Raw genomic sequence first — 27,234 nt, 5'->3', positions numbered from 1 at the left:
TTTTCTAACAGCCTGTGGTGATGGTTGAACAATTTTGTGGGCATACAATAAATTGTACCATTGTTCATCTAATGGGTGAATTGTTTTTGTAAATTATATCTCAGTAAAAATGTTAGAAATATTATGTCATTGCAATCTAAGTATGTACACACTGTTTATATAGTTTTCTTAACATGTTGCCATAAACATTCTTTGTTTCTGTTAAATTGTTTTTTGTTTTAGTTTTTCTTAATTTTTTTTTTTTTTTATTCTCACCCAAGGACATTTTCCATTTTTTGTTCAGGTAGAGTGGGAGGGAGAGAGAGGAAGAGAGAGAGAGGAATATCGATGTGAAAGGGACACATCGAGGGGCTGCCACCCGCACGACCAACAAGGGCCAGGGTCAAACTGCAACCAAGGTACATGCCCTTAGTGGGAACCGAACCCGGGTCTCTCTGGACCACAGGCTGACGCTCTAACCGCTGAGCCAGGGCCAGGGTAGTTTTTCTTAATCTTTATTGTTGAATGTATTACAGATGTTCCTCATTTTTCCCCCATTGACTCCCTCCTCCCCACTCCCGTCCCCCTCCTGCCTTTCCCCACACTGTTGTCTGCGTCCATTGGTTATGCATATATGCATATAAGTTCTTTGGTTTATTTCTTCCCCTCCCCCAACTCCCCTTCCCTTTGAGGTTTGTCAGTCTAGCAACCAATTTGTACTTCTTAATCCCTTCACCTTTTTCACCCATTCCCCCAAACCCCCTCCCATCTGGCAACCAACAAAATGTTCTGTTTCTATGAGAATGTTTCTGTTCTGCTTGTTCATTTTGTTTGTAGATTCAATTGTCGATATATATTCATTGCCATTTTGTTTGTTCATATATATATATTTTTTAATCCTTACTCGAGGATATTTTTTCTTTTTTTTTTTTCAGACAGAGTGGGAGGGAGAGAGAGGAAGAGAGAGAGAGAAACATTGATGTGAAAAGGACACATCGAGTGGCTGCCACCTGCATGACCAACCAGGGCCAGGGACAAACTGCAACCGAGGTACCGGCCCTTAGTGGGAACCAAACCCGTGTCTCTCTGGACCCCAGGCCGACGCTCTAACCACTGAGCCAAACTGGCCAGGGCTGTTTGTTCATATTTTTTATCTTTTTCTCCAAGAAGATCCTTCAACATTTCATATAATAATGGTTTGGTGGTGATGAACTCCTTTAACTTTTCCCTGTCTGGGAAACTCTTTATATGGCCATCGATTCTAAATGACAGCTTTGCAGGACAGAGTAATCTTGGTTGTAGGTTCTTGCGTTTCAGCACTCTGAATATTTCTTGCCACTCCCTTCTGGCCTGCAAAGGTTCTTTTGAGAAATCAGCTGACAGTCTTATGGGAACTTCCTTGTAGGTAACTAACTGCTTTTCTTTTTTTTTTATCCTCACCCGAGGACATTTTTCCATCTTTTATTCAGGTAGAGTGGGAGGGAGAGAGAAGAACAGAGAGAGAGAGAAACATGGATGTGAAAGGAACACATCGAGTGGCTGCCACCCACACAACCAACCAGGGCCGGGGACAAACTGCAACCGAGGTACGTGCCCTTAGCGGGAACCGAACCCGGGTCTCTCAGGACCGCAGGCCGACGCTCTAACCGCTGAGCCAAACCGGCCAGGGCGGTAACTAACTGCTTTTCTCTTGCTGCTTTTAAGATTCTCTCTCTGTCTTGAACCTTTTGCATTTTGATGATCAGGTGTCTTGGTGTGGGCCTCTTGGAGTTCATCTAGCTGGGGACTCTCTGTGCTTCCTGGATTTGAAGGTCTGTTTCCTTCACCAAGTTAGGGAAGTTTTCTGCCATTATTGTTTCAAATAGGTTTTCTAATTCTTGTTCTCTCTCTTCTCCTGGCACCCCCAAGATGTGAATGTTGGCATGCTTGAAGTTGTCCCAGAGGTTCCTTACACTATCCTCATTTTTTTTGGATTCTTTTTTCTTTTTTGCTGTTCTGATTGGGTGTTTTTTGCTTCCTTATATTCCAAGTCAATGATTTGCTTCTTGGCTTTACCTACTCTACTATTGAATCTGTGTAAATTATTCTTTATTTCAGTTAATGCCTCCTTCTTTTCTGACTGGTCCAATTTTATGCTCTTGAGGCCCTCACTAAGTCCGCTGAGGTTCTCACTAAGTCCATTGAGTATCCTCATTAGCAGTGTTTTGAATTCAGCATCTGTTAGGTTGCATATCTCCATTTCGCTTAGTTCTTTTCCTGGGGTTTTGTTCTGTTCTTTCATTTAGGATCTATTTCTTTGTCTCCTCATTTTGGCTGCCTCCCTGTGTTAGTTTCTATATATTACTTAACGAGAGATAAGGGGCTAGCTGAGACCAGATGCTGCTTGTTGGAAAGAATTTAGGAAAACCTGAAACAGGATCTGAGACAGGCCAATCCTATGATAAAGCAACTGGCAACAGCTTGGGGGGACCTGAAAGTTGGGTGGGGCGGGGCCTCAGGGAATCACCAGGGCGGGGCTACCAGTGTGAGCCAGGTTACTGGAGTCCCAGATATGGCAGCTGTCTGCCGCCCCAGGGAAGGACTCACCAAAGGAACAAAGGCCTCTGACAGCACATGTGTCCCGGAGAAAGCCCCCTCTCCAGCCCTTGCTCCAGTGCCAAACAGCTCAGTTCTTCCCTGTGTGTCTCTGGTGCCCCTCGAGCTGCCTCCCCTCCAAGCTTAGAGGGAGAGAGTCTGATAAGTCCGTGCGCAGGCCCTTTAAGGAGCTGCCTGGGGCTCCAGCTGAGTCAGCCCCCCTGAGCCTCAGTTCCCGCTGGTTTTTCCAGCCAGAAGTTATGGGACTTCTCTTCCTGGCACTGGAACCCTGAGCGGACGTCTGGTGTGGGACGGGGACCCCTCAGTCCTCACGGAGAACCTTCCCAGCTGAGATATCCTCCTGATTTTTATCTGCCACACATGGTTGTGGGACCAGCCCGTCCGCCTCCGCCCCTCCTACCAGTCTGGATGTGGCTGCTGCTTTAATTCCGTAGTTGGAGGACTTCCATTCAGCTCGATTTCAGGCAGTTCTGAATGATGGTTGTTCTGTAGTTTAGTTGTCACTTTGATGTGGTTGTGGGAGGACGCGATACCGCATTTACCTACCCACCATCTTGACCGGAAGTTGTTGAACTGTTTTTAAAATCCTCACCTGAGGATATATTTTTATTGATTTTAGAGAGAGAGGAATGGGGAGATATATAGAGAGAAATATCAATCCGATGCCTCCTGTACTTGCCCCTACCGGGGATCAAACCCACAACCTAGGTATGTGCCCTGACAGTGAATTGAACCCACAACCTTTTGGTGCACAGGACAATGCTCCAACCAATTAAGCCACGCCACCAGGGCTCTGTTGAATCTTTTAAAAATAACTTTATTGAGGTACTTAATAAAAATCACTGAATTGTACATTTAAAACAGGTGAAGTGTATGGTATGTAAATGTACAATTCAATAATTTTTAGCAAATTTACTGAGTTGTGCAACCATCACCACAATCCTAGACCTTTTCATCACACCCAGGGACTCCCTCCTATTCTGTTTACAGTCCATCCCTGCTCCCACATCCCATCCCCATGGCAACTTCTGATGTGCTTTCTGAATCTATAGATTTGCTTTCTGGGCATTTCAGATAAATGGAATTGTACAGTCTGTGATCTTTGGCATCCAGCTTCTTTCACTCAGCATGATGTATCTGTGGTTCATCCATATTGCTGCATGTATCAATAGTTTGTTCCGTTGCATTACTGAGTTGTATTCCATTGTATGGAAGGACCAGCATTTGTTTATCCATTCATCAGCTGAAGGACATTTACACTGTTTCCAGTTTGGGGCTATTAGGAGTAATGCTGCTATGATCCATTGAATCTTCGTATTTATCATGTTTAAATAAAAAAATATTTCATTGTTTTAACAGATCATGTTCCAGAATTTATTAAACTATTTAAAAATTTTTATATTTAGATTATTTCTAGTTACCTGCTATTATGGATCATGGTGGGATGAATCTCTTATTACTCTTATCAATATTTTTTTCATTCTGTGAAATATTTTCAGGCAGTGGGACTCTTGAATCAAAGGGTATGAACATTTCTCTGAATTAAAAAAAAATTTTTTTTCTTCATTGATTTTAGAGAGAAAGGAAGGGAGAGAAAGAAACATCCATGAGAGAGAACATCGATTGGCTGCCTCCTGCATGCCCTCCACTGGGAATTGGGCCCACAACCTGGGCATGTGCCCCAACCAGGAATCAAACCAGTGACCTCTTGGTGCATGGGTTGATGCTGAACCACTGAATCACATGGGTTGGGCCATTTCTCTGAATTTTGACAAGTGTCATCTTATTGGTTTCCAAACAGGCTGTATGCAGTACAAAAAAACACCCCTCAGTCTGAAAGCTTTCAGCATTAAATGTTTTCATTTTACACATTTTTTTCCTGAGAGATGGGTGTGGGTGGGTACTGACAGAATGTCTGTCAAATAAGATTTCATTCACTTTATTATCGCTAGGATGGCTATTGTTCTATAGGTCTATTCAATTATTGTGTTGACAAATACAAATATTCAAGACCTGAGTCCACTGGGGACCTTGATTTATTTTTTAAAGTCATCAAATTTTAATTTTTTGTAATCAGAAAAACTCAATAATTAATTTATTGAAAAATGGGAAGACTTACAGATGCATTTGAAAAGTGACATTTTGATCACATGGTAGGGTGCTGGAGGTGGTTCATACTGGCTTGTGACAACCAATTGTGAAGTTTTCAGGAATGTTGTGAGGCAGTTGACAAAATAAGCCATTATTAAACAGTACATTATATATGTAATTATATCAATGATATTAATACAATTGAATCAATTATATTAATACAAGGTAATAAATACTCAAAACTTGTCACTTTCTAATTATTTTACCACACTCAACCATGACCTACGTTCTTGGCTGCTGTGACACCGTGGTAGAAATGGTGTGCCACCTGGCATCTCTTCCCACCACAGGCAATGGCATGATCGTGGCCTGAAATCAGCCACAGTGGGAGTATTAACACCATGGAAAATGACCAACTCTGCAGATCAGAGCTTTCTTCCACTCTCTTGCAGAGCCAGTTGTTAGATATTTCCCAGCATATTATTGTTCTAATCCCTTCCTCCAGGAGTGTTTGATTTTATACAGTCATATCCTGCATAACAAAAGGGATAGGTTCTGAGGAATGAGTCATTAGGAGCATAAGAGTATACAACTGGCGGCACAGTAGCTTTGTTCACACCAGCATCATCACAAACACACTAGTAATGCATTGCACTCCAATGGCTATAATGTCACTTTGCCATAGGGATTTTTCAGCTCCATTATAATCTTATGAGACCATCATTGTATATGCAGTCATTGACCAAAATGTTATTATGTGGCATAGTCATATGCTTTTGCAACCTTTCCCCCCCCCAGTTAACATCATATATTTTATCTATTCCCATACCATGTATATATTTCTAATTCATATTAACAGTAATAAAGTGTTCTCTATGGGGATATATTGTAAAGCATTACTATTTATAAAAATTTTGCTGTGCTGGTGAGGGTGTGGAGAAAAGGGGACTCTAGTACACTGCTGGTGGGAATGCAGACTGGGGCAGCCACTATGGAAAAGAATATGGTGTTTCCTAAAAAAATTAAAAATGGAAATGCCATTTGATCCAGTGATCCTACTTCTAGGACTACATCCTAAAAAGCCTGAAACACTAATCAGAAAGAATATATGCACCCCTATGTTCATAGCAGCACTATTTACTATAGGTAAGATCTGGAAATAACCCAAGTGTCCATCAGTAGATGAGTGGATAAAAGGCTGTGGTATATTTACACAATGAAATACTATGCTGTAAGAAAGATGTCTTACCCTTTAAGATGGCATAGAGGGACTTGAAGAGTATTATGCTGAGCAAAATAGGCTAGTCAAAGACAAGTACCACACGATCTCATTTATTTATGGAATATCGTGAACAAAATAAGCTGTGGGTTAAAATAGATCCAAAGACATGGAAGTAAGGAACAAACTGACAAATCTCAGAGGGAAAGGGGATGAGGGGATGGGGTGGGCAGGAAGAGATAAACCAAAGAACTTATATGCATAACCAACGGACACAGACAATGGTTTGGGGAAAGCAGGACAGGGGTGGGAGCGGGAAGGAGGGGGGTCAATGGGGTGAAAAAGGGGGGACATCTGTAATACTTTCAACAATAAAGATACACAAATATTTTGCTTGAAAATACCCAAATAGTAACAAGTAAAAACACCCACTATATAGTTAGTATTTGAATGATAAAAAAAATAGAACTCCCTTCCTTTAGTCTCTCCAGCTTTCAAACTCTCCCTGGAAGTGATCAGTGTCCCCAGTTTGTTATATGCCAATAACAAATTTTCTCTAGGCTTATGCCAACATAACTCTCTATAGGCTCATGTACTTTGAGTTTTTGTCAAAAATATCTATTTTATATACTGTGCTACAACTTGCTTTTATCACAATATATTGTAACAATTTTGTAATGATTGAAAGCTTGATCTCTGGGTTCAAATCATGGCTCCATTACTTATTAACTATGTGGCTTTGGATAAGTTACTCTATTCTACTAAATCTCAATTTCCACATCTGTATAATGAAATAATAGTCATATCTCACAGAGTTGTTACCAGGATTAAAGGAATTTAATGCATGTAAACCACTTACAACTATGCTTGGCACATAGAAGGCACTCAGTAAGTATTGACTGTTATAATAATAAGATTATCATGATCAAGTCATTGTATATATACATCGATCTTATTATTTTTAATGCCTGTATAATATTCTTTTTTTTTTTTAATCCTCACCTGAGGACATTTTTCCATTTTTTTGTTCAGATACAGTGGGAGGGAGAGAGAGGAAGAGAGAGAGAGAGAGAGAAACGTCGACATGAAAGGGGCACATCAAGTGGTTGCCACCCACACAACCAACCAGGGCCAGGGACAAACTGCAACCAAGGCACGCGCCCTTAGCAGGAACCGAATCTGGGTCTCTCTAGACCGCAGGCCGACTCTCTAACTGCTGAGCCAAACCGGCCAAGGCCATGTATAATATTATTTATACACAAACGATGATGCAATGAATATCTTTTATGCTATTATTTCTGTAAAACACATTTCTAGAAGTGGGATTTCTGAGTCAAATTGTATACACACTTTTTCTTTATTACTCTTTTTCTTAGCTATTTATTTTGAAATACTTTATAGACTCACAAAAAGTTGCTAGCTAAAATAGTACAGAGAGTTCCTGTGTACCCTTTATTCAGCTGAATGGCAACATTTTACATAATTATAGTATATTATCAAAACCAAGATTGTACATTTTAACTTTTTTTTTAATCCTCACCCAAGGATTCATTCTTTCTTTCTTTCTTTCTTTCTTTCTTTCTTTCTTTCTTCTTTCTTTCTTTCTTTCTCTCTCTCTCTCTTTCTTTCTCTCTCTCTTTCTGTCTTTCCCTCCCTCCCTCCTTCCTTCCTTCCTTCCTTTTCTTTCTCTCTCTTCCCTCCCTCCCTCCCTCCCTCCCTCCCTTCCTTCCTTCCTTCCTTCCTTCCTTCCTTCCTTCCTTCCTTTTCTTTCTCTCTCCTCCCTCCCTCCCTCCCTCCCTCCCTCCCTCCCTCCCTCCCTCCCTTCCTTCCTTCCTTCCTTCCTTCCTTCCTTCCTTCCTTCCTTCCTCTCTCTTTCTTTCTGTTTTGTTTATTGATTTTAGAGAGAGAGGAAGGAGAGGGAGAGAGAGATAGAAACACTGATGAAAGAGAACATTGATTGACCGCCTCCTTCATGCCCCCAACTGGAGATTTGGCCCACAACCTGGGCATGTGTCCTGACCAGGAATTGAACCGGCAACCTCTTGGTGCGTGGGTCAATACTCAACCACTGAGCCACACTGGCCGGGCATTGAGGATATTTTTTCATTGATTTTCAGATAGAGTGGGAGGGAGAGAGGGAGAAAGAGGGAGGGAGAAAGAGAGAGAAACATTGATGTGAGAGAGACACATCAATTGGTTGCCTCCTGCATGACCCCAACCAGGGCCAGGGATTGAACCATATCCAAGGTACGTGCCCTTGACTGAAACTGAACTCACAACTCTTTGGTCCTCGGGCTGATGTTCTAACTGCTGAGCCAAACTGGCCAGGGTGCACATTTTAATAAATGGTACCAAATTACCCTCTTACAAATTTATATCAACTCCTATCAGCAAAGTAGTAGAGTAACTGATTTCTTATATCTCTTCCAGCACTCCAACGATCAATCTATAAAATTCTTGCCAATATGATAGTTAATAATGGTATTGGTATTTCATCTTACATTTTTGTGCTGACTATGAGGTTGAGCATCATTTTCTAATGCTTATTGTCTACTACACTATTTCTGTCCATTCTTCCTGTTTATATTCCTTGTCCAACTTGTAAATAGGTTAGTTGTGTTTTTCTTGCTTATTTGTTACATTTCTGGGGTTGTAAAGTCGCATGTCCCTCAGTCCAGTCCTGGAGGATATGCAGCTTTGGATTCAGTAGTGTTAGAAATAGGGTCAATGTACAGAGTTTCCTCTCTGTGATGAAGCTGGGTCCGATGTGGCATCAGGCTATAGATTCAGTCCATTAATCCGTTGTGTGGAGTCCACATGGCTGTGGGCCATGTGGCAAATGCAGGGCCTGGGAGCCCCATAAGCCAGGAGTCTGGCTCAAGCAGAGAGAGAGAGAGAGAGAGAGAGAGAGAGAGAGGGAGAGAGAGAGAACGAACTTCTTTTTTCTAGTGCATTAAATATTCAGATTTCACATGCTCGCCTTGGCCACACCTATTCTGGTTGCTGACTCTCTCCCAGATGTAACAGACAGGTAAAAGCACCTTCTCATGTCACTCAGACCTTACTGGGCATACATCTAAACTGCCTTTGTCTAGTCCCTTCCCCCATCAATCTGCAGGGAATAAACCTAGAAGAGTGTTAAACTAGCTTTTTGGTAAAGCTGTATAAATGGCATGCCTATATTATCCAGTCTTCTCTTTACTCCTTTCCTGTTAAGTAATAACCAGGTTATTGTAACAGCTTCAGGACATGTTCGAATCTCTCCATTTTTTTTTTTTTTGGTAAACCAGGGAATTTCCAAGCTAACAGGTATTTTGGTAGTTGGAAGGTCAAAATGTGCCCAGCTAATGTACTCTCCCCCCACCTGGCCTGCTGCAGGAGAGGTGAGGTGTGTAAAAGTGTTTGCCAAAGGGACACAGGCCATCTCTGCCTCCAAGGACCGCACGCTGCGCTTGTGGAACTTACTCTCTGGCCAGGAGAAGTTCACCATTTGGGATGGAGGCTCAAAAGATCCCACTGAATCTCAGAGCTGGAGCCTTCACGTGGACGAAGCCAAGAAGGTTGTATATTCAGCATCTAGCTCAAAGGTAACAAAGGTGGCTAATAAAAATTTAGTCACATGTGGCTTGCATTATATTTTTATGGGGTAGTGCATGCTTAAATATTAGAGAAGTGTTGATTTCAAAACTGATTATAGAAATCATCTTTGTTATCAGTAAAAATTTGGAAACAACAGTAAAGGAATTGTGAATAATAGTAGATAATCTCAAAGCTAACCACTGTTAACATTTATATGATTTTACTTTATGTGGTGTGTGTGTGTGAAAGTGCATGTGTACATAAACCAAAATTGGGATAAATCTGTAAGCGTAGTTTTATAAATTGATTTTCATTGGCTCATAACCTTAAATAGTCTTCAAAAAGAGCATGCTTAGTGATTTCATAAGATTCCATTGCATGGCTCCACTATAGTTTATTTAACTAATCCCTTACTGTTGTACATACAAGTTGCAGTGCTTTGAGCTTTCAAGTAACTGAGATAACTTTTCTTATGCATATATTTTCGTGAGTATCTCTCCTTATTTCTTTTACATAAACCCCAGAAGTAAATTATTGGGCAAATGTTTACTATTTAAATGGTTACTGCTGCCCAGCTGGTGTGGCTCACTGGTTGAGCATCGTCCCATGCACCAAGAGGTTGCCGGTTCAATTCCCAGTCAGGGCACATGCCCAGGTTGTGGGCCAATCCCCAGTGGGGGGCATGCAGGAGGTGGCCAATCGATGTTCTCTCTCATTGATGTTTCTATCCCTCCCTCCCTTTCTCTCTAAAATCAACAGATAAAAAAAAATTAAATAAATAAATAATAAAAGGTTACTGCTGATAAAAAGATACATCTTTTGATGAGGTTAAACTGCTTTAATGAACAACTACTTGTAATGGACATATATGTCAATGCATATGGTATAGCTGGCTTTTTTTCTATTTTTAAAACTTTTTTATTAATCCTTACCCAAGGATATTTTTCCATTGATTTTCAGATAGAGTAGGAGGGAAGAAAGGAGGGAGAGAGAGAGAGAGAGAAACATTGACGTGAGAGAGACACATCGATTGGTTGCCTCCTGCCAACCCCAACCAGGGCCCGGGATTGAATCACAAGTGAGGTATGTGCCCTTGACCGGAATTGAACCTGAGACTCTTTGGCCTGCTGGCAGACGCTCTAACTGCTGAGCCAAACCAGCCAGGGCCACTTTTTTTTTTAATCCTTGCCCAAGGATATTTTTCCATTTATCTTCAGATAGAGTGGGAGGGAGAGAGAGGGAAAGAAAGGGAGAGAGAAACATCAACAGGAGAGAGAAACATTGACGTGAGAGACACATTAATTGGCTGCCTCCCGCAGGGCTCTGACCAGGGCCGGGGACAAACCACAACCTTACGTTCCCTTGGCCAGAATCGAACACACAACTTATTGGTCCGCGGGCAGACACTCTACCACTGAACCAAACCAGCCAGGGTGCCAGGGCCATTTTTAAAACATTTTATTTTGCATCAGTTTTAGATTTATGCAAAACTTATAAAGATATTATAAAGAGTTACCACATGCCCTTGATCTAGCCTTCTCTAATGTCAACATCTTACATAACTACATTTGTCAAAACTAAGACATTAAAATCGATCATTTCTATCAACCTAATTCCAGGCTTTATTTGGATTTCATCAGATTTTCCACAGATGTCCTTTTGTTCTTCCAGGATGCAGTTCAGGATACCTCTCCCTGACCCCTTACATTTGGAACTAGCAGAGCGTTGAAAATAAAATGCATGAACCATAAAAAAGAACAGGTCTTGCATTCAACTCTGGAAAACTTGCAGCCTAGGGGTCCTGATGAGTTTTCTCCTCTTTTATCTTTCTATTAGGTTAGTGCTTGGAATCTGGAAACTGCAGAGCTGGTTTTCCATATCCTGAGAGATACGTCCGACCCGTGGATATGCACGGCAGTGTTGGCTTCCCGGGCCACACTGCTGACAGTGTCTGAGGGCAGTGTGCTCAGTCTGTGGAGCTCAGCCACAGGAAAAGTGCAGGGGAAGCAACACTTGTCTGGCATCAAAGAAGAAACACCTACCTGTGGGGTCTTGGTCCAGAAACCAGGACAGATGGTTATTGGGTTCAGCAAGGGCTCCATCTCTTTGGTAAGCAACTTTATTGAATATGATGCCAACATTCACTCAGCTCCAAAGTGTTCACATGTCCTAGAAGTTGGGAGAAACCATCTCACCTCTGATTTTTAAATAAATGACACTGGCTTCCTAATCCTAAAGATTCACAATTCAGCGCCGTTCAGGAAACATCTATTGGTGTTTCCTGGGGGCTGGCTAGCATGGGTAATTGTTGGCACTCAGTCCTGCTAGGGGTGATGTGGGGGACAGTGTAAGAATGTGCTTGAGAGCTGTCCCTACCGAGGAGCCAGGAGCTGGATACTGTCCACCAGCTCCACCAGGGGTTAGACGCTTTCAGGAACATTCACACAGGGGCCAAGTGTGATGGCGGGATGGGGGTGGGGAATCAGAAAAACCATCCAGGTGCAGAGTTGCAGCTGTGAAGTAAGCAACTTTCAGGAATAGAAAAGAACCTTGAGGGGATAAGGATGGGGCACCAAGGGCAAGTCTAGGAGTCATAGAGGGAGAAACAAGGGCACCACACCAGGCACTGGAGGGGCTGGAGGAGGTACAAGAGTCCAGCTGTACCCTCAAGAACTCAACTTAGGGAGGGAGATGAGCTCGCCAATGACATATAGGCACACTAAGAGGAAAAGACTCTGTTTCCAATGGAGATAGAGGTAGTGTGTTCTTGGTTGGGGGAAGGAGCAAATACTTCTGGAAGAGGCAATCTGGGAAGGCTCCCCTGGGGAGGCATCCTTGGAGCAAGACGGATTTCTAAGACGGAAAGGGAAAGATAGAGGGAATAAGAGATATTGTGGTGGTGAAGTAGGACATGCCTGGCATTTTAAGGAAACAGGTCACAGAGGGTCTTTTATGCTCTGGGGAGGAGGAGAGAGTTTGAGTAGGGGAGGAATATGGCCACTAGAGAATCATCCCAAAGCTCCACACTTCTGGACCTCATGGCCTCATAGCCTCTCTGAGCAATCAAGGCAGCAAACCCAATAATGAAAGAGAATCTCGATTCTTTTATCAGATCTCTTGGATGTTTAATGTTATTGCTCCCTTTAATGATTATCTTCAGCAATGTCCTTCAGCCTAGAAAGGAACTTGAACTTTGGGGTTAGACACACCTAAGTCTAAAAATCCCAGTTCTGCTTTTAACTAGTTGTATTCTTGGGCAAGCTCAACCCCTTCTTTGAGCCTCAGTTTCCTCATTTGTAAAATGAGGGGGAGGGGAGAAATAGCATCTACATTCAGAAACAGGACAAGGGATCGATAGATGAGCATCTGCTCAAACTTCCAATCAATAACATATCACTGGAGTGAATTGGAAATATAGTGCTAGTTAAACTCAGATTTCTCCCTTTGTAACTCACCATTGGTGCCCCATCACCATGCCCTCAATTCTGAAGGCTGTCCTTTTATTCCCGAAGGCTGCTGGTCTGTCAATGCCAAGCCTATTGATGATAGTGCCCTTGGTTAGGCAAGCCTGCAGTGCGCACCTGGGCACACATCACTTGTACGGAGCTCTACAAACATGTCCCGCACCAGGGCTTTGTTTATGGCTGGGGCAGCTCTTGTGGTTCTTATTATGATCACAGGATGCACTTCAGTAAGAAATCATCAGGGAACTTTGAGGAACAAGATTTATTACGCTTGAGTTCTAAAGGGTATATGGCACACAGCACACTCAAGGGCCATGCAGTGAGGTTGAGGAGAGAGAGAGATTGAAAGGTTGAAAGAGGAAACCTGGGGCTCTGCATTTATTACAGTCCAAGGATGGGATATAGGGTTTTGTAAGTTTATTCTTTATTGGTGAATTTAAATGGAGAAGTAGGATCACTCAAGTGCCCAGGGCTTTCTGAAAGAGTGGGGATAGCCTAATTCCTTATCTGGTTGTTCTGCCAGTAGCTGTGTCACGCAGCTGGCAATGTGTTTATTGAAGATGGGTGTCTTTTGAAACAATGCCTTGGCAATCAAAAGCTTAATGCCAGGCACTTACACTACAGCTGCTTACAGCACACTTGCAACTGCACCTGTGTGTATTTTTTTTCTTGACTCCCCTACTCTTCCAGCACATTTGGCCACTATATTAATGCTTCTGGGAGTAGTCCTCCCCTAATCACTGATGGAGCTGATGGATAGAACCCCAGGATGAACACATGGTCTACACTCTCTCAGAGCAACCCTAGGAAGACTGAGCTCCATCAGCACACATTTTCTTCCCAGTCTCATTTCTTTACTCTTTGCCAATATTTTGTTTTGTTTTTTTCTTTTCTTTTTTGCTACGTGCCCCTAGTGGGAACTGAACCCAGGACTGTCTGGTCCGCAGGCCGATGCTCCAACCGCTGAGCCAAACCGGCCAGGGCTTTACCAGTGTTTTGTGGGATCAACTCCCAAATAAACTACTTGCATTCAAATACTATTCTCAATGTCAGTTTCGGGGACAATCCATGACAGGTGTTCCTGGAAAAATATAAATTGAGGCAGAGAGCTGAAGGCAGGACTGGAAGGTAATCTCTAGCGCCATCAAAAAGCTGGTGATCAGGCTATAAAGTAGAGAGAGATGTGCTGTGATTAAGGAATAGGGTGGCTGGGGTATAAGGAATAGGGTGTCTGTGGAGTCTCACCAGTACTCAGACACTAGCCCTGCTAGAGGAAAAGTCTTGATACCATCCTTAAAATATTTGGGATAGTAATAAATGAATTTAACTAAAAATGCAATCAACCCCAGATGCAGCTGACGTATAGATTAGGTTGATTCAGACCCCTCCACATTAGAGGCTCAACAGAAAGAGCATGTCTTTTTCTACTAGGCTCTACTGTCCTTTTACATACAGTATCTGTTATATTACAAAAATTATGACACACCAAGAAGCAAGAAAATGGGACCATAATCAAGAGCAAAGTGGGACCATGAACAAGAGCAAACATAGTCAATAAAAGCATACACAGCCCTGGCTGGATTGATTCCACGGTTAGAGCGTTGGCCTGTGGTCCAGAGAGACCTGGGTTCAGTTCCCGCTAAGGGCATGTACCTTGGTTGCAGTTTGTCCCTGGCCCTGGTTGGGTCGTGTAGGTGGCAGCCACTCGATGTGTCCCTTTCACGTCGATGTTTCTCTCTCTCTTCCTCCCACTTTATCTGAACAAAAAATGGAAAAGTGTCCTCAGGTGAGGATGAAAAAATAAAATAAAATAAAATAAAATAAAATAAAATAAAATAAAATCAGACACACAAATGACTCAGATGTTTAAATAATCAGACAAAGAATTCTAAAATGTATATGATAAATAGAGAAAAGTATGGATAATGTGTGAATAGATGGGACTTTCAAAATTTAAGAATCAAAACTAGAGAAAAAGATAAAATGGAAATACTAGAAATAAAAAGGCAATGTTTGCCCAGCTGGTATGGCTCAGTGGATTGAGCATCATCCCATGGACTGAGAGGTCCAAGTTTGACTCTGGTCAGGGCACATACCTGAGTTGCAGCTTGATCCCCAGTAGGGGATGTGCAGGATGCAGCTGATCAATGTTTCTCTCTTATATTGATGTTCCTATCTCTCTTTCCCTTCCTGTCTCTCTAAAAAGTAAATAAAAATGATAAAAATAAAAAGGCAATGTCAGAAATAAAGAATTAATTTGATGGGCTTAAGAGTAGACTAGTCACAGCAAAGAAAGATCAGAAAATTAAGAGCAAGTTAATGGAAATTATCCAAACAAAAATGTAAAGAAAAATAAATGAGGGGAAAGGGAACAAAGCATCTGAGAATTGTGGGACAATGCCAAATGTCTAAAGGACAGTTAGAGTCTCTAAAGTAGAGGAGAGAGGGAGAATGCTGCAGAAGAAATATTTGAAGAGATAATAATCAAGAATTCTCTAAAATGTATGTAAGACATCAGCCCAAAGGTTCAACAGTTCATAGGGCCCTAAGCAGGGTCAAACGAAAAAAGACTTCATTTTTGGTGATAATAACAAACTGCTGAAAACCAAAGACAAAGACAAAAAAATCTTAAAAGCATTCAGAGTGAAAAAGACTCATTACATATAGTAGATAACAATGATAAGAATGACAGCTAATTTCTCATCAGAAATGAGTACAGCAGCCCTGGCCGGTTTGGCTCAGCGGTTAGAGTGTCAGCCTGCAGTCCAGAGAGACCTGGGTTTGGTTCCCGCTAAGGGCACGTACCCTGGTTGCAGTTTGTCCCCGGCCCTGGTTGGTTGTGCGGGTGGCAGCCACTTGATGTGTCCCTTTCACATCGTTGTTTCTCTCTCTCTCTCTCTTCCTCTCTCTCCCTCTCTCTCCCTCCCACTCTATCTGAGCAAAGAATGAAAAATGTTCTCGGGTGAGGATAAAAAAAAAAGAAATGAGTACAGCAGACAGTGGAATGACATCTGTAACTTGAAAGAAAAAAACAAAACCTCTCAACCTAGACTTTTATATCCAGTGAAAATATCCTTTAACACTAAAGGTAAAATAAAGTCATTTTCAGGCAAACAAAAGCTGAGACCATTTGTCTCCAACAAATCTGCACTATAAGAGATGCTTGAAAGAAGTTATTCAGGCTGAAGGGATATAGTACCAGATGGAAGCTTTATGAAGGAAGAGCATCAGAAAAGACAACTAGAAGAGAAAGCACAGCTCAAAGCTGTCTGTGCCCTAGGAATGTCAGAGCACAGGGAAGGAGGCTGAACAAGCAGGTACCCAAAGACTCTGCAACTATTTGGTCCTGGGAAAAGCAGTCTCCTTGCACCAAAGTTCCTGAGTGGTACTCAACCATCACTCTTCATCAAAGCTGGCCCTGAAATAATTTCTTTTTATTACTTTATACCTATAATCAGTTTAGTTCTTTTTTTAAAAAACTTACCTTTATTGTTGAAAATATTACAGATGTCCCCTCTTTTCCTCCATTGACCCCTCCTCCCCACTCCTGCCCCCTCCTGCCTTCCCCATCTTATTGTCTGTGTCCATTGGTTATGCATATATGCATATAAGTTCTTTGGTTTATCTCTTTCTGCTCCCCCTCCCCCTGCCCTTTGAGGTTCCTCGGTCTAACAACCTATTTTTACTTCTTAGTTCCTTTACCTTTTTTGCCTATCCCCCCAACTGTCCTCCCATTTGGCTATCAACACAAAGTTGTCTGTATCTGCTTGTTCATTTTGTTGGTAAATTCAAATGTTGATAGATATGTATTTATTGTCATTTTATTGTGTATATTTTTGATCTTCTTATTCAAGAAGACTCTTCAACAATTCATATAAGACTGGTTTGGTGGTGATGAACTATTTTAGCTTTTTGTTGCCTGGGAAGCTCTTTATATGTTCATCAATTCTGTTTTATTTTATTTTATTTTTCTTTATTGATTTTTAGAGAGAGAGGAAGGGAGAGGGAGAGAGATAGAAACATCAATGAGAAAGAACATCAATTGGCTGCCTCCTGCATGCCCCACACTGGGGATCTAGCCCACAACCCGGGCACGTGCCCTGACCAGGAATTGAACCAGCAACCTCTTCATGTATGGGTTGACGCTTAACCACTGAGCCACACTGGCCGAGCTGTCCATTGATTCTAAATGATAGCTTTGCAGGATAGAGTAGTCTAGGTTGTAAGTCCTTGCTTTTCATCACTTTTAATATTTCTTGCCATTCCCTTCTGGACTGCAAAGTTTCTGTGGGGAATCAGCTGATAGTCTTATAGGAGCTCCCTTGTAGGTAACTAACTGCTTGTCTCTTGCTGCTTTTAATAATCTTTTTTAATTTTTTTTTTTTTTGGTACGTGCCCCTAGTGGGAACCGAACCCGGGACTCTCTGGTCCGCAGGCTGATGCTCCAACCGCTGAGCCAAATCAGCCAGGGTTCTTGCTGCTCTTAAGATTCTCTGTTTATCTTTAACCTTTTGCATTTTGATGATGTGTCTTGGTATGGGCCTCTTTGGGTTTATCTTGTTTGGGACTCTGTGCTTCCTGGACTTATATGTCTGTTTCCTTCACCAGGTTAGGAGAGTTTTCTGTCATTATTTTTTCAAATAGGTTTTCAATTTCTTCTCCTTCTGGCACCCCCATTATGCAAATGTTTGTATGTTTGAAGTTGTCCTGGAGGCTCCTTATGCTATCCTCATTTTGGGGGGATTCTTTTTTTCTTTTTGCTGTTCTAATTGGGTGTGTTTTGCTTCCTTATATTCCAAATTGATGGTTTGCTTCTTGGCTTCACCTACTCTACTATTGATTCCCTGTATATTATTCTTGATTTCAGTTAGTGCATCCTTCATTTCTGACTGGTCCTTTTTAATGTTGTTGATATGCTCACTAAGTTCCTTGGAGTTCTCATTAAGTTTCTTGAAGTTCTCACCAAGTTTCTTGAAGTTCTTACTCAGTTCAGTGAGCATCCTTATAAGCAGTGTTTTGAACTCGGAATCTAGTAGATTGTTTATCTCCATTTAGTTTGGTTCTTTTCCTGGAGTTTTGTTCTGCTCTTTCATTTAGGACATGTTTCTTTGCCTCCTCATTTTGGTTGCCTCCTTGGGTTTATTTCTATGTATTAGGTAGAGTTGCTATGTCTCCTAGGCTTTGTAGGGTGTCCTATTGCAGCACATGTCCTATAGGATCCAGTGGCCCAGCCACCCTGATCACTGCAGCTGGGCATTCAAGGTGCATCCCTCATGTGGACTGTCCACCCTTCCGTTGTAATTGAGTCTTGATTGCTGTTGGCACATCAGTGGAAGGGATTTACTCAGGCTAATCAGCTGCAAGGACGGGCTGTGCCCACAGACTACTGACCTCTGACTACCTTGGAGGATCAGCTGTGCAGGGGCCCACCACACAGAGCAGAACTTATTTCAGTAGGGCGCGGGTACCCACTGAGTCCACCCCTTGAGTGGTTGGGTAGTAGTGTTTCGCCATGGTCTGAAGCTGTCCACTGGGTGTGCTCACTCTGGGGCAAGGTCAGCCACTGCCTGTGTTCTACCCAGGGCCACCAGGAATAAGTTACAAAGCAGTCTAAAGGGGGCTGCTTCTTGTGCCAGGCAAAGCCAAGTTGTGAACCAAGGCTGGCTGCTCCTAGTGCCGGGCCTGGGGCCACTTAATGAGAGGTGTGGGGCTCACTGAGGCCAGATGGTGCTTGTTTGAGAGAATTGAGGAAAATCTGAAGCAGGAGCCAAGACAGGCCAATCCTATGGTAAAGCTGCTGGAAACAGCTTGGGTGGGCCTGAAAGCTGGGTGGGGCGGGGCCTCAGGGAATTACCAGGGCGGGGCTACCAGTGTGAGCCAGGTTGCTGAAGTCTAAGATATGGTGGCCACTGCCGGCCCCATGGGGAAGGGCTCACCTAAGGAACAGTGGCTTCTGCCAGCATGTCTGTCTGGGAGAATGCTGCCTCATCCTGATGCCAAACAACTCAGCTCTTTTCTGTATGTCTCTGGAGTCTTTCAAGTTGCCCCCCCCACACACACACACACTGGAGCCTGGATGGAGCGAATCCAAGTAGGTCCCAGAGCAGGCCCTTTAAGAGGAACTGCCTGGGACTCTAGAAGCCTCAGCTTCCCTCACCCTCAACTCTAGCTGGTTTTTACAGCCAGAAGTTATGAGGACTTCTCTTCCTGGCTCTGGAACCCTGAGTTTGGAGCCTCATGTGGGACGGGGACCCATCACTCCTCAGGGAGGACCTTCACAGCCGAGGTGTCCCTCCTGATTTTTATCCTCCATACCTGGATGTGGGTCCAGCCCATCCACGCCTCCGCCCCTCCTACCAGTCTTGGTGTGGCTTCTTCTTTAATTTCATAGTTGTAGGACTTCCATTCAGCTCAATCTCAGGCAGTTCTGAATGCTGGTTTTTCTGTAGTTTAGTTGTGATTTTTTTTTCCTCACCCAAGAACATTTTTCCATTTTTTGTTCAGAGTGTGAGTGAGGGAAGGAGGGAGGGAGAGAGAGAGAAAGAGAGAGAGGAAGAGAGAGAGAGAAACATGAACGTGAAAGGGACACATCGAGTGGCTGCCACCCGCACAACCAACCAGGGCCAGGGACAAACTGCAACAGAGGTACATGCCCTTAGTGGGAACCGAACCCGGGTCTCTCTGGACCGTTGGCTCTAACTGCTGAGCCAAACCGGCCAGGGCGTAGTTGTGATTTTGAGATGGTTGTGGGAGGAGGCAAGTACCTCATTTACCTACACTGCCATCTTGACTGGAAGTCAGTATCTCTCCAATCTTTTTATTATTATTTTTTTTCCTTTATTGATTTATTTTATTGAGAGAGCAAGGGAGAAGGAAGAGAGATAGAAACATGGATGAGAGAGAACATGGACTGGCAACCTCTTGCATGTCCCCCACTGGGGATCCGGCCCACAACCTGGGCATGTGTCCTGACCGGGAATCAAACAGGCAACCTCTTGGTGCACGGGTCGATGCTCAACCACTGACCCACCCAGGCTGGACTCTCACCAATCTTAATAACCAAAAATATCTCCAGACATTGCTCAAGGTCCTCTGGGGAGACAAAATCGCCTCCTAGTTGAAAACCACTGCCCCAGACATAATTATGTGAAAAAGCAACTTGCAAAACATCTGTGATGGATTGTGAAACAGAGGATGCTGCTGTAAGCATTTATCTATGCAAATGGTCAACAGTCCCTTCTGGGGAGAAGGAAGAATAACAGCGAAGGTGAAAAGATGTTCATGGTGTACACTGGATATTCCTTTTTAAAAAATATCTTATACAGTATCATTGTTGAACTTTTTAAGTTTTAAAAGAATCACGTTTAGCTCAGTGGTTGAGCATCGATCCATGCACCGAGAGGTCACTGGTTATATTCCTGGTAAGGGCACATGCCCAAGTTGTGGGCCAAACCCCTTTTGTGGGGCATGCAGAAGGTGGCCAGTTGATGTTCTCTCTCATTAGTGTTTCTATCTCTCTCTCTCCATTCCTTTCTCTCTAAAATCAATAAAGAAAAATTCTTTTATAAAGAATCACGTTAAAAAAATATAAACAGTTACATCCATGAAGAAATTCCCTTTCTCCTGCACCTGCTAAATAAATGTTGAACAAATATTTTTATTTTTTTTTGAACAAACATTTTAAAATCCTGGCTTGAGTTGGTGCAAAAGACTCACTTTCCTGGGTTGCCTACATGTCCCATTCCCCCAACCCCATCAGATAATCAACATAACCCTTAGGCACAGGGCCCAATGGCAGTCAGGCACTTAAAACTCAGTAGCTGGATAGGGGCTGAGAATCAGGGTTAGTGAATGAATCTTCCTTTTAAATTTGAACAAAATTAACTCATTTCTGCAATTCAGGAATGGGAAGAGCAGTGCTTTCTTCCTGTGGCTCCACCTTGTGTTTTGATTTTATTTGAGATCTCCAGACCTCCTCTGGGGTCAGAAATCAAATGCTAGAATGTTCTCTGGGTCCCTGAGTTTGTTACAACAACAACGTCAACAATAATAATACCTGCCACTCTGGGAGAGCTGACTACGTGCATGGGGGTGGAAAGCAGGGGGACCATGCTACACACTTCTTAGCCCTGTGAGGCAGTCCTGGTATCATCACCCATTTAACAGATGAGGACACTGAGATACCCAAGGATTAAGGAATTAGCCTAGAATCACATTGCCTTGCACATGGTGAACAACAGAGCCCTGCATCAAGCTCTTGACCCTGAGCCCTTAACCCTATGGAAATGCTTGAGGGGAATCTTTGACTTTGTACAGGTTTCCTCCGAAGGAGACAGCCTGATGGAGAAGCTTCCGGAAGCTGTGGGGTTCCTGGTGGTTTCTGAAGACGAGTCCCTTCTTGCCGCAGGTAGTGTTTAGCTCACTGGGGAGTGATAAGGAGAAAGCTCTGGATTTGGTTGGAAGTGAAGAAGGCAGTGTCTTAGACCAGGGATCAACAAACTTTTTCTGCAAATGGTCACATAGTACACATTTTTGCCCAATGCTCTCTGTCACAACTATTGAACCCTGCCCTTGTAATGCAAAGCTGCCCAGATGATATTTCGAGTGGGTATGGCAATGTACCAATAAATCTTTCTTTATGCTGAAATTTGAGTTTCATATTATTTTCATGAATCATGAAATACTAATCTCATTCTGAGTTTTTTTCAACCATTGAAAAGTGAAAAAACTATTCTTAGTTCATGGGCCAGACAAAAAATAGGTGGCCAGCCTGGTCTGGTTTACCAGCTGTCATTTGCCAAACTGTTCTGGGCAAATCTCCTAACCTTTCTGGGTTTCTGGTTCATTATCTTTGAAATGGGAGTGGTTAGATAGTCACAGGGATAGAGCGGGGCTGGGTGAAGGGATGGGGTACACTCAGGGGTAAGCCAGCTCACACAGCCCCTGCTTTTTCGGGGCTTGCAGGCTAACAGGGAAGATGGCACAAGAAAGACAAGAATCAGAGGTCATGGGACTGTGTGACAGGGTTTTCTTCTTTAGTCCGAAGCAGTCAAGGAAGGCTGCCTAGTGGAGGTGACTAACATATGCTCTAGAGCCTGATTTTTTTTAAGGATTAATTTTTTTCAGATCAGTTTTAGGTTCACAGCCAAACTGAGTGGAAGGTACAGAGGTTTTCCATATACCCCCTTAGTCCCACACATGCATAGCCTCTCACATTATCAACATTTCCCACCAGAGAGGTGTATATTGATCATCGATAATCCTACATTGATACCCAAAGTCCATAGTTTACATTAGGTTTCACTCTTAGTTTTGTAGATTCTATGGGTTTGGACAAATGTATAATGACATGTATCCATCATTATAGTCTCATACAGAGTATTTTCACTGACCTAAAATCAGCCCAATTTTTGCAAAGCCATTTCCAGGGGTCAAAGACACTGTAGACCAGTGCTGTCAATAATGCAAAACACAAATGTGAGCCATGTTTATAATTATGAATGTTCTTATGAACTTATTTTAAAAGGTGTGACCTTCATGTTAATAATATATTGTATTTAACCCAATACATCCAAAAATTCAATATGAAATTATCCTCAACTATTTTTTTTTTCCCTTTATTGATTTTAGAGAGAGAGGAAGGGAGAGAGAGAGATAGAAACATTGATGAGAAAGAACATCAATTGGCCACCTCCTGCACGCCCCTCACTGAAGATTGGGCCCACAACCTGGGCATGTGCCCTGACTGGGAATTGAACCAGCAACCTCTTGGTGCATGGGTCGCCACTCAACCACTGAGCCACTCTGGCAGGGCTAAACACTTATCCTCTAAGATCAAATGATGGGTGATAAATTGACATATACTGTCTATCCTGTTTCCAAAAGAATTTCAGGTGGCTTAAGTATGTGTAAAATGTAACACATGAAAGAGGAATGAAAGAAGAAAGAAAAACAAAGGTAGAGGCACAAAATAGCGTCAGGACTGAGGCCACACACACTGAAGAGCTCAGTGATCTAAATGCTTGTTACAGATCACCTGGCCGAGCGGCTCAGTTGGCTGAGTGTTTTCTGTGCACTGAAAGGTTGCGGGTTCCGTTCCCCGTCAGTGCACATACCTGGGTTGCAAATTTGATCCCCAGTCCGGGAGCATACTGAAGTTAACCAATCGATGTTTCTCTCTCTCTTAGCATGTCTTCAGGTGAGGATTAAAAAATAAAAATTAAGAAAAAAAAAACAAAGCTCTTTCCAGCAGCCAATGAGAAGAAAAAGCCTGGACAGTTTCTCCATTCACAGTTTTAAGAACCAAACTGTTGGTTAGGAGTTGTAATCCTTATTTTCCCACCTCCGTGCTAGGTTCTCTCAACACAACATTCACCCAGATCATATTTGGAACGCAAATGAGCAAATCCCCTTGGGCAGAGTTGCCAGATAAAATACAGAACTCCTAGTTAAATTTCAGATAAACAGCAAATCAATGTTTTAGTATATAGTAAGTATATTTCACACAATATTTGGGATATACTTATACTAATAAAAACGTTCATTATTCATCTGAAATTCTAATTTAACTGGGTGTGCTGTTGTCTTGCTAAATCTGGCAACCCTTTCGCTCATCTCCTCCTCTTTCACTGTGCTCCATCTACACCGGCCTCCATGCTGCTCCTCAGACACACCAATCCTCTCCTGTCTCCTGGTGTCCCATGCTGTTTCCACTTTTCCAGTGCCTGTCACCTCCTCCCCCCTCTAAAGTCAGCGCACACGTCCTGGGGCTGCAGTTAACTACTACACAACTGTGGTTGCTTAATGCAACAGGAATTTCTTCTCTCACTGTTCTAGGAGCCCAGAGTCTGAAATCCCAGTGTTGGCAGGGCTGGCTCCCTCCACAGGCTCTAGAGAAGAACCCTTCTTGACCTCTTCCAGCTTCTGCCTTGTGATTCCCTGACTTGTGGCCACATGCTAGTCTCTGCCTCCGTCTTCACAGTGCGTTCTCTGCTACGTGTGTCTGCGTAGCATTTTCTCTTGGCAGCCAGTGCCCTGACCTCATTGCCTTTATCACAAATTGTAATCGTTATATTTTCCTTCCTTCCTCCCTCCCTCTCTCCCTTCCTTCTGCTCTCCTTTTCCTTTTCTTCCTTCTTTCCTTCATTCCTTAAAACATATTTACTCTGTGTCCAGCTTTGTGCTGGGTTCTGGAATATCATGAGCAGCTTAAATAGGCAGTCCCAGTCCTCGGGAAACTCATTGTCTTCTGATAATAAATAACTTCACTGTTTTTCTGTGAGATTATTGATCACTGTCATCCTCCCTGCCCCCAGTGGCAAGCTCTGTGAAGATGAGGGCTGTGTCTGTTTTGCTCACCATTGTGTTTCTTCTACTGGCACATAATAGGTGTTCAAAAAACTCTGTTAACTAAATTGAATTACTCGAGCTCCTCCAGGAATGGAAGGCATTACCCTGGTCCCTGCCATTTCAGGCTTTGGAAGATCTGTGCGGATATTCTTGGCCGACTCCCAGAGGTTTCATCGATTCATGGCCACTGACCTTGAACATGAAGACACAGTTGAGACAGCCGTTTTTGGTCCTGAGAACAATCTGATTGTCACTGGATCCCGGGATGCACTCATTCAGGTGAGGGGGAGACCTAGGGCCTGTCATCCTCACTTCTACCTCTGAAATAAAATATATGATTTTTAGGGACCTTTGAACTTCAAAATATAGAAACTCACAAAAATGACTGCAGGCTAAACAGGGTAGGTCATTGGGAGGATAAGAGGGGTCTCTTAGGACCCAGTGACAGATCTGGGGGAACTGCCAAATATTCAAGGAGATAGCATTCCCACTGAACCTGAAAGACTAGGAGAACTTTGACCTTTAGAGTGGAGCAGGGTCTGGGGGAGGGGAGGAAAGTTTCTGTTAAGCTCAAAGTTCTCAAGGTTCGTTCTCCAAAGTTCTGGTCTCAGGATATCTTCACATTCTTAAAGATTATTGAGACTCCCCCACCTACCGCAAAGTGCTTTTGTGGATCATATCAATTTGATTTATATATTTTTAACAACTGATTTACTTTGAAATAATTTTAGTATTTACAGAAGAGTTATATCTAAGAGAGTCCCCAAATATATATCTACTGTTCACCCCACTTGCCTACATTCACCTCTCATATTACCTCGGTCCCTTTATCAAAACCCAGATATTAACTCTGGAATAATACTCTTAGCTGATCTGCAGGTTTTGTTCCAATTTCACCAGCTTTTCCACAACTTTTCTATTTTCTATTCCAGTATCCAATTCAGAATCCATCATTGTATTTAGTATTTATTGATTATTACCATATTAAAAATTAAAAATGAGAAAATCCCAAAATACTTATCCATTGATTCATTAACATGACATGTCAACATAATAACATACTTTTATGAAAATAACTACTTTTCTGACACAGACCAAAAAACTTTTCAGAAGGGTGTCACTGTTTCCCATGTTGGCAAATCTCTTTCACGTCTAGTTCAATAGGAGACTATTGGACTCTCCTGTTTGATTCTGCATGCTCCTATCTGTTGTAATATTGTTGTAACAAGTCAGCAAGATAGCCAGAGACACACAGCCAAATTGTAAAGGAGCACTTTATTACACCGGTGGACTGAAGGGGGCCTCTCCATAAATCGACAGCCCCGAGTCTTCTTTGTTGCCCGCTATTATTTATTTATTTTTTATTAATTTATTTTTCTTACAGATGTTTCTCCTTTTTCCCCCCATTGACAGCCTCCTCCCCATCCCCCCCACCCCCCCGTCCCTGGCTTTGTTGTCTATGTCCATCAGTGATGCGTACATGCATATAAGTTCTGTGGTTTATCTCTTCCCTCCCCCCACCACCCCCTCTTCTGACGGTTGTCAGTCTGTACCCTACCTCCACATCTCTGAATCTATGCAATTCCTCAGACTGTTATGTTCATTATATTCCACAAATAAGTGAGATCATGTGATATTTGTCTTCCTCTGCTTGGCTTGTTTTGCTTAGGATAATACTTCCCAGGTTCCTCCATGTTGTCTCAAAAGATAAGAGATCTTTCTTTCTTACAGCTGCATAGTACTCCATTGTGTATATGTACCACAGCTTTTTTATCCATTCGTCTACTGATGGGCACTTGGGCTGTTTCCAGATCTTAGCTATTGTAAATAGTGCTGCTATGAACATGGGGTTACATATATTCCTTCTGATTGGTGTTTCAGGCTTCTTAGGGTATATTCCTAGAAGTGGGATCACTGGGTCAAATGGCAATTCAATTTTTTATTTATTTTTTAACCCTCACCCGAGGACATTTTTCCATTTTTTGTTCAGATAGAGTAGGGGGGAGAGAGAGAGAGACAAACATTGACGTGAAAGGGACACATGGAGTGGCTGCCACCCGCATGACCAACCAGGGCCAAGGACAAACTGCAACCAAGGTACATGCCCTTAGCGGGAACTGAACCCAGGTCTCTCTGAACCACAGGCCAACGCTCCAACCACTGAGCCTAACTGGCCAGGGCCAATTTTTAATTTTTTGCGGTAACACAGTAGTCTTTTCCATAGTGGCTGCACTAGTCTGCATTCCAACCAGCAGTGTACTAGAGTCTCCTTTTCTCCACACCCTCGCCAACACTTGTTGTTTGATGATTTGTTGATGGCGACCATTCTAACAGGTGTGAGGTGATACCTCATTGTTGTTTTAATTTGCATCTCTCTGATGATCAGTGATATTGAGCATTTCTTCATATGTCTCTTGGCCATTTGTATGTCCTGTTTAGAGAGGTGTCTTTTTAGCTCCTCTGCCCATTTTTTAATTGGGTTCTTTGTCTTCCTTTTGTTGAGTTGTATGAGTATTCTATATATTTTGGAAATTAACCCCTTATCTGAGATATCATTGGCAATTATGCTCTCCCATACAGTAGGTTGCCTTTGCATTTTGATGGTTGTATCTTTTGCTGTGCAGAAGCTTGTTAGTTTGATGTAGTTCCATGTGTTCATTTTTTCCTTTGTTTCTGTTGCCTTAGGTGATGTATCAGTGAAAATTTTGCTGCGTGTGATGTTCGAAATTTTGTTGCCTACATTTTCTTCTAGAATTTTTATGGATTCACGGGTCACATTTAAGTCTCTTATCCATTTTGAGTTTATTCTTGTGTATGGTGTAAGCTGATGGTCTAGTTTTAATTTTTTGCATGTAGCTGTCCAATTTTCCCAACACCATTTATTAAAGAGGCGGTCTTTACTCCACTGTATGCTCTTGCCACCTTTGTCAAATATTAATTGAGCATAATGTCTTGGGT

General features: G+C 42.6%; 1 protein-coding gene across 1 annotated transcript in view; it reads left to right on the top strand.

The window, feature by feature from the left end:
* Nucleotides 1–27,234, top strand: part of NWD1 (NACHT and WD repeat domain containing 1) — a 69,736-nt gene that overhangs the window by 25,361 nt on the left and 17,141 nt on the right. Inside the window, exons 8-11 of the mRNA XM_036241443.1 lie at nucleotides 9,263–9,471; nucleotides 11,300–11,572; nucleotides 21,244–21,334; nucleotides 24,401–24,555. Coding sequence (XP_036097336.1) covers nucleotides 9,263–9,471; nucleotides 11,300–11,572; nucleotides 21,244–21,334; nucleotides 24,401–24,555 — 728 coding nt within the window. The remainder of the gene's footprint in view (nucleotides 1–9,262; nucleotides 9,472–11,299; nucleotides 11,573–21,243; nucleotides 21,335–24,400; nucleotides 24,556–27,234) is intronic.

Source organism: Molossus molossus, unplaced genomic scaffold (assembly GCF_014108415.1).
Source record: "Molossus molossus isolate mMolMol1 unplaced genomic scaffold, mMolMol1.p scaffold_m16_p_4, whole genome shotgun sequence".
Taxonomy (NCBI): Eukaryota; Metazoa; Chordata; class Mammalia; order Chiroptera; family Molossidae; genus Molossus; species Molossus molossus.
The sequence above is the reverse complement of the archived record's forward strand: the minus strand, read 5'-3'. Positions and strand labels throughout refer to the sequence as shown.